This window comes from Schistocerca gregaria, chromosome 3, assembly GCF_023897955.1.
Source record: "Schistocerca gregaria isolate iqSchGreg1 chromosome 3, iqSchGreg1.2, whole genome shotgun sequence".
Taxonomy (NCBI): domain Eukaryota; kingdom Metazoa; phylum Arthropoda; class Insecta; order Orthoptera; family Acrididae; genus Schistocerca; species Schistocerca gregaria.
In genome coordinates, this window is record NC_064922.1 from 942,569,110 (window position 1) to 942,576,354 (window position 7,245).

The window sequence follows — 7,245 nt, forward strand, 5'->3', positions numbered from 1 at the left end:
CAAAGGCGAGCCCAACTCTCGCGGCGGTGGTTTTCCTCGAATCGAGCTACTCACAGAACACCAACACGATGTCACCTGAAACCTCAGTGCCTGCACGACCGTTAATATGTGTACCATGCGTCGGGAGCCCACAATCGTCCTGCAGTCAAATGTTTTAATATTTGGAGTCTTGTCCATGATGACCTCGACTCTCAGAAACGGGTAGAACCTGGTTTGGTGACAATCCGAACTACTCCGGTCCCTGTGGTAACGGAAATACTTCCCCTCTACCTCCGTTCCTCCCCCCCCCCCCCTCCCTCCAGCCCCTCTCCTTCAACATGGCAGCTTATCTTTAATTCAGTCCCTCATTTCAACTGTCCTTATTTCTATAAGAGAGGACAAGTTTGATTTATTTTGCTCGCTTCCTCAAAAATGTCTAAAGTCAAACAGTAATGACTGATTCAGCAAGGAAGTACACCAACCCTGGAGAATAGACTACTCGAAATTTGCGCACACGGTTAAATTTTCGATACCACTGGTTCGTAAAGTTTAACGTATAGCACAAAATTGGTATAGGATGAAGAGTCCATACATGATCGAAACTCTCGGCTGCAAGTTGAAATTTGACCTTCCTTATTTTTCTTCCAAATTGAGTCCTAGCGCTGGAGTAACTGTTGCCTAGAATCCCGATCAGCTGATGTGTGCTTTTACGCACAATCCCAAAACTGTAGCTGCATAGGCTTCAGCGGCCAGAGACTGTTTACATGTAAGTTTTCTGGATACCGTACCGTGTCATACTGTAAATATGTATCACCAATGAAACCAACCTTTCGCCCAAGGTCGCAGAGGCTCCCTCGTAGATAGACCAAGTTCCACTTCCATGCTGACTATCCTACAGTTAACGCAAGTACCTGGATGACATGGTCAACCAAACTTAACAACGGACAGACCTCACCCGGTCCACATTCATCGCTTTACTGTAAAACTGAATCACTATGTAGATAAAAAAGGAATGTTATCCACACTCGTTCTCAGCCGGCTCTCCAGATTCGGTTATCGGAACCGAGAAAAATGCGGCTGCCAACCAATGCTTGTGGCGTGGTCACTAAAAGCGTAGATTTCGACTTTCATCGTAATTCACAGCACCCGTTTTGAGACAGACCATAACTCCCATCTGATCGCAAGAGAACTAGTGTTCTACGCAAGATACGAAACGAAAGGCTCTCTCCTTTGCAGATGTTTTAATAACAGCCGAAAACGAGAGTTTCGTACAAGGAAAGTTAATGTCTGAAGATGGCCTTGTAAGCCGAATACCCGTTAACACAATAAAAGTAATATTGTAGAACAAAAGCAAACATGTGATTTTCATTTATTAAGAAACGTTAAAACACTGGAATAGCATTTTCACGCAATTTCGCATCAAAAACAAGTCTAAAGCGAAAGTTTTGTCTGGCGGTCAACGGAACATCTGTAAAAGATGCATAAGAGAAAATCGCCCTTCTGCAGAAATCTCTCGTAGGGTACACACAATGAAGCACAGTTGTATCACCTGGTGAGAAAGGTTCTTTAGGACAAGGAAATTCTTTAACGCACAGATTCATATTCAAGAAGAGCTTCTTTCTATCAGTTACTAGCCCTAATACAGTCTAGAAAGCCGCACCGAAACCAACAGAATACAACACTCCACAAGCAGTAGGGATGAAATTCTTTGTAATGATATGCATCTTGAATGATCTCATCGTCTAGGGGGCGTTAAACACTAATTATCGTTTACGAAATGCGATTTTACAAATCAGGAGCAGCTAAGCAAAAGGCAAACAACGGCATACACTAGCTTTAAGTGAAACAAACCCTTAATGAGATGTGTGCTGAAGCTTTAGTGAGATGATTTGGTAATCTGAAAAGAAAGGACCGACAAAGAACTGTAAAGTCTGAGAAACAACTCAATGGCAAGAGACAACACGACGGGCAAGGAAGAGATGAATCGATAACATCACAAATTGTCTAGCAGGACGAAAGATAATCGAGTACAGAAATAAGCCGAGAGCTTACAGTTATCCGGGAAACGACATCGGCCTCAAAAAGATGACGGCACTAGAAGCCTATCTGCTGCAGATATTCTTAGTGTGTATCACTGTATACACATGCTAAAAACAACAATACATTGCAAATTATTTATTATAGAAGTTCTCACTTAATACCTATAGACCACTGTAGTTTTATTGTATGGGTAAACAGTAACAGATTGCATACCGAACAATGTGACGCATAAACAGAAATCGAACATGTATTTGTCACGCAACGTGAGGGGGGGAGGGGGGAGGGGGGAGCGGGGGGAGGTGGGTAGGTCACACCCAGATCCGTGCAAGCCTTTCAATTTCGCGCCACTTCTGCAATTTGCAGGTCAGTTTCACGGCTTATTGTCAAGCAGCTGACCATGAGGTTGAGTCTACCCAATTTGGCCCTAGCAGAAGAATCTAAGGTGGTCACTGAGAATCGAGCCCAAAGCAGGGGATCAGACCACGTTTGTTATTTTTATTGATAAAATACGGAAGTTAATGCACTAATATGAAGAAATTCAACAATTTATTAAAAATGGCAAGCTATAAAATAATTTAATATTACTGTCCCAATATATCAATTCCATTCGTTTACTGGTTACTACTGCTTCTAATTCGATGCGAGCCAGTAATATACATGAATTTTAATTTTAGAGTTGAAAGACTCATCCGAGAAAAACATGTTTCTTGAGCTATTTACTTTTGTCCCAGTTATATCAACTAGTTTCTGATGGCCCTCTGCCCACAATTCATAATATGCTTGTACACAGTCTGAGGATTCAATGTAAGTACAGAAAGAAATGAAAGACAAGGGTACAATTCTGTTCAATAACCCGCCAGAGCACGGACCCTCACGCTCCCTGTGAGTATTACGCTTTATTTTGAGAATGAATGAAAGAATTTCCTGTGGGCCTGCTCCTTGTACGACACCAACAGTGTCACGGGGATTTTTTAAAACTAACACTTCTGGATGTAAAATAATTCACAAATTCATAGTAACATTGCACATTATGTCTTCTGTGCTACAAATAAAAAGAAATTTACGTATTTGAATAGTTTCCTTGTCAGAGACGTTCTCCATGGGATCCCTTTTTTTGGGAGATTTATTCGGTACTGTTTGAGACTTCGCCACACACTTCTATACTAATTCTTCGTTCCAACATCGCCTTTTGAACTTAACAGTGTAGTATCAAGTGTCAGTGATTATGTGTGTGTGTGTGTGTGTGTGTGTGTGTGTGTGTGTGTGTACCTCTTTTACCTCACCGTGCACCAGTTAGTTACCCTACCAGATCATCGAGTAGTGGGAGAGTAATAGTGCAACGAAGACAAAATAGTACGTGAAAATAAAATCGTTCGAATGTCATTCTTTCAAAATAAAATTCGGCAACGATTGCAGAGTGAGTTTAACCAATGGAAGAGTCACGGAAATGCTGAGAAACTGTAACTGGCAGACACTTGAACACAGATACCGAATGTCCTGTGAAAGCTTACACAAAAAAATTCAAAGAACCAGCACCAAGTGCGGAATTTAGCAATACATTGCAACACTCTAAGAATCACTCCTGTAAGGATCGCGCACAGAGGCATTTAAGCAGACATCAGAAGAACTGAACAGAACGAACCCTAGTACCCGATACACTGGAAAGTATCGCCTGCCATGCATTTCTCAGTTGTTCGTAAAGTACAGATCGTTATGTTCACTTAGATACATTCGGAGAGAAAAGCTCTGGCAATTAAGTCTACTGTCTCGTAAAATTGAAGCACTCTACTATTTATGTTAATCTCTGGCTCGGTCACGCCGAAGAGAAACGCATTGAGAATTAAACGGACACATGTAACACCAGCTTTCGGCTACATTTAAAAAAACTGAAATTAATGTGTGAACACGTTGCTTCCATCTAGTGAAAAGATGCCAACCACTACTTCATGGCAACGCAACTGCTGCTGCTGTACTCGTCAGACCAAACTGAAATACTAATAAGTAAAGCCCTAAGTTTCGACCTATACATAAAAAACTTTTCTACTTGATGAAAAATGACACGAGGGGTTATAATACAAAAACACTCGTAGGCATTTTTCACAATTCCTCTCGGACTGGTACCCTTGACTATACGTCCAGACATTGAACAGGTTTATCGTTTTCACTGTACGTTTCAGCCCCTTACCAAACGACTTACGTCGGTTATAAACGATAGCTTCTTCTAGACCAAAGACAGCTGTTAAGTTAATGTCGTTACACTATTCAAAATACCCTTGGAAACTACGAGATCCCAATAAACGGATGATTCACTCCAACTGATGAAAACAGAATACAAACGAACTGCTCTCTCTCTCTCTCTCTCTCTCTCTCTCTCTCTCTCTCTCTCTCTCTCTTTTTTTTTTTTTTTTTTTTTTTTTTTTTTTTTTTTTTTTTTTACAACAGCGACAAATTTTTACTCTTTTACTCGTAATCGCTTATTTCTTCAAACAGTTTGAGTTGAACCCTGTAGCTCAACAGTATAGTCTGTTTAAAGTATGATTATATTAAGTAATGGAAGTGGAAGACCTAAAGCTAGACACTTAAAAACGCCAAGGACGCAATCTTGGCGCACAGTTGTACAATAGTGCGTGGAAGCAAATTGCTGTCAGCTAGCACGACCAGAGATCGTATTTTGTGACAAATCGTGAGACCTAATTTCCCAATATCTAAGGTTTGTTTCCTTTCTAGAATTTTTTGTTTCGCTGGTCTGAATGTCTGTATGCATCACAAAGGGTATTACAAAAGTTGTACTGTCACCTACTGAACGATACAAAACATGAAAGACAGGACCGACTGAAAATTATATCTTTTGCGTTCAGTGACGTTAACCACCCAACAGTGTACCATGTACACCTCCGATAGAACGTCAAACTTAGTTATCCCAAAACTAATTCTCAATTCAAATGATAAAAGATCTTTTAGCAGTTAAAAGAAAAATAACGTTTCACTTTCTTCTCATGCCGCAATTTGCCGCGGGTCAGCCACTGCGTATCATTTGCCAAGGGCGTCGCATTCGCTGCAGTCTGTTCCCAGAGTCTAGATCCTCATTTACAAGCAATATTCAAATAACACCAAAGATTAAAAATCCTAACAGCTGTGTTACCCGTTAAGGAAATTAAATTTCGTTGGTAATACAAGTCTACCTGGGAAATGTGTGCCCTGCTGAAATGTGGCATAATAGGCCGGCACATATTCATGACGGATAAAAGGCAAATCAAATGTTACTCACCCTCTCTGGAAAAGATCCACATTGTAGAACTTGTAGAGCTCTACTGAGAACTCCACCGTGGCCTGAAGCTCACTCATGGCGGGACGTTAGGACTCGCCATCCTGCGAAATAAGTTTGTATTCTTACAGTTGCACAGATGGACGCCAAATACGAAAATGAACGATACGATGTCTTACGTAATATTTTAGTGTTTGTCGCACTGAAACTGCACTTGATCTTTCGCTCAAAGTGGATGAATGCAGCATGAACGACAGTATGACATATGATACCAAATCCGATGACTACTCTCATATACCGGACCGGATCATAACACCCCTCAAATTTTTTGCATGTTTCAGAGAGTGGAAATTATGTGAATCTAATACAGCAGGTGGATGACTGCAGACTCTTTTTACACTTCATGGAACAAAAAATGCTGAATAAAATGTCACGTAAACACGTCTCTCTCATGCTGTTTACTAACCTCTAAGGGAACTTTGGAATACTGACATGTGTGTAATGGCATTCAGCAATATCTGCTGGAAGCGCAAGAACAGTTGATAGAGCACACAGTCCATCTATATTCTACTGCGGTCTCCAACATTTTTCATTCTGTTTGTTAACGGGAGTCAATTGACGCATGAGGAACGTCAATGCAAATCATAATTATAACAATCATTATAGGCCTACATATTTTCAGTTTCAATGTTGTCGTTACTAGTATTAAAGAAAGTGAGAATATTGTTTACAGGAAACTGACCTTTCCACTTTATCAAGCGACGATCATTCTCGCAGATCCTGTATTAGAAACACTGAAATTCTCATGAGGGAACTAACTGAATCGACTGAAATGCAACATTTCTTATTCCACTGTCAAGCAAGTACTAGAAACAAAAAATAACTGCACCTTGCAAAAGACAACTGAACTCATGCTGAATTCTTGACGCATACACACGCAAAACAGCTCCTTTTGAAATTATATTTTCGCCGCTACATATGACACTATCGATTACAAAAAAAACCTCTTACCCTGAAATTAATAAAGTGCTTAAGACAAGCAACGTCACACTACACTTAGGCGCACACGACAAACACCGAAAAAATAACTTAAAACGCGGTATTTTATACATAGTCCGCCTCATTCCGAAATGTCAAAGCCACCCCGCCGCCATCATCGAAACTTGTTTCTCGGATTCATCATTGCCAACAGTTCTACAAAATGTTGAATACTTGCAACTTGACGACAAATAAAGTTTGACATATAACATTGTAAACAACGTGCAGAACACGTGTTATATCTTAAATATATCTCATACTCTATATAAAGTGTGCGTTACACGTGTAAAACCGTGCACAAATGCTCTGGCCGCTGCCGGAACGGCTGCTGTTGGCAGCGCTGATACTCGTCCTGACATCTTACGGAGAACTGTAAGACTACTTGAACATCTGCTAAAGAGCCATCTGTTAGTCATTGACGAAACGTTGAAGGACAAACAGCTGCAAAGTTCAGCTGCAGTCGACGGAATCTGCTTTTCGGTCGTCTTTGCAGGTGGACATGGAAAAATAAACAAAGTTGCAGTGCGCACATTTGCTTATATTTCTTCGTAATTCGTTATTTATTTGATTTGGTAGTAGTTAAATATGTGTTAGACCTACGTTATTGTCTGTTAATTTTAATTTAGTTTTTCGGCCACAGATTTCAGTACTATTTCTCATGATTAGGAGTGCCGTATTTATATTTTCTCTTACCTTTGTTAGTTAATTTATACAATGGTAGCATACTTCCCACGTTTAGATCTTTAGGGTATCGTGCGTACTGTTTCGGACGAATGACATACGTGAAATGGCCTTACAACAGCAAAGCAAATATGAAGTACACAAAGCTGTAACGTTTAGAGTGATGTCTAAAGTCTTTGTTTCTCATTTTATTTGCCGGTAAAGTATAATCATAGTACAGTACGTCTTTACAAATCTAACAT

The 7,245-nt window shown here is 40.2% G+C and overlaps 1 protein-coding gene across 7 annotated transcripts in view; it reads right to left on the minus strand.

The window, feature by feature from the left end:
* LOC126355863 (protein FAM135A) overlaps window positions 1-6,667 on the minus strand; it is a 528,171-nt gene extending 521,504 nt beyond the window's left edge. For 2 of the 7 annotated variants that reach the window (XM_050006355.1, XM_050006359.1), the window contains exons 1-2: window positions 6,296-6,615; window positions 5,288-5,388 (exon numbers count right to left, since the gene is read on the minus strand). In XM_050006355.1, coding sequence (XP_049862312.1) covers window positions 5,288-5,364 — 77 coding nt within the window. In that variant the 5' untranslated portion in view covers window positions 5,365-5,388; window positions 6,296-6,615. Of the gene's footprint in view, window positions 1-5,287; window positions 5,389-5,463; window positions 5,501-6,026 lie in introns of those variants that run through there. The other 5 variants (XM_050006358.1, XM_050006352.1, XM_050006354.1 and 2 more) reach the window with 4 other exon arrangements.
* Window positions 6,668-7,245: the final 578 nt, after the last annotated feature.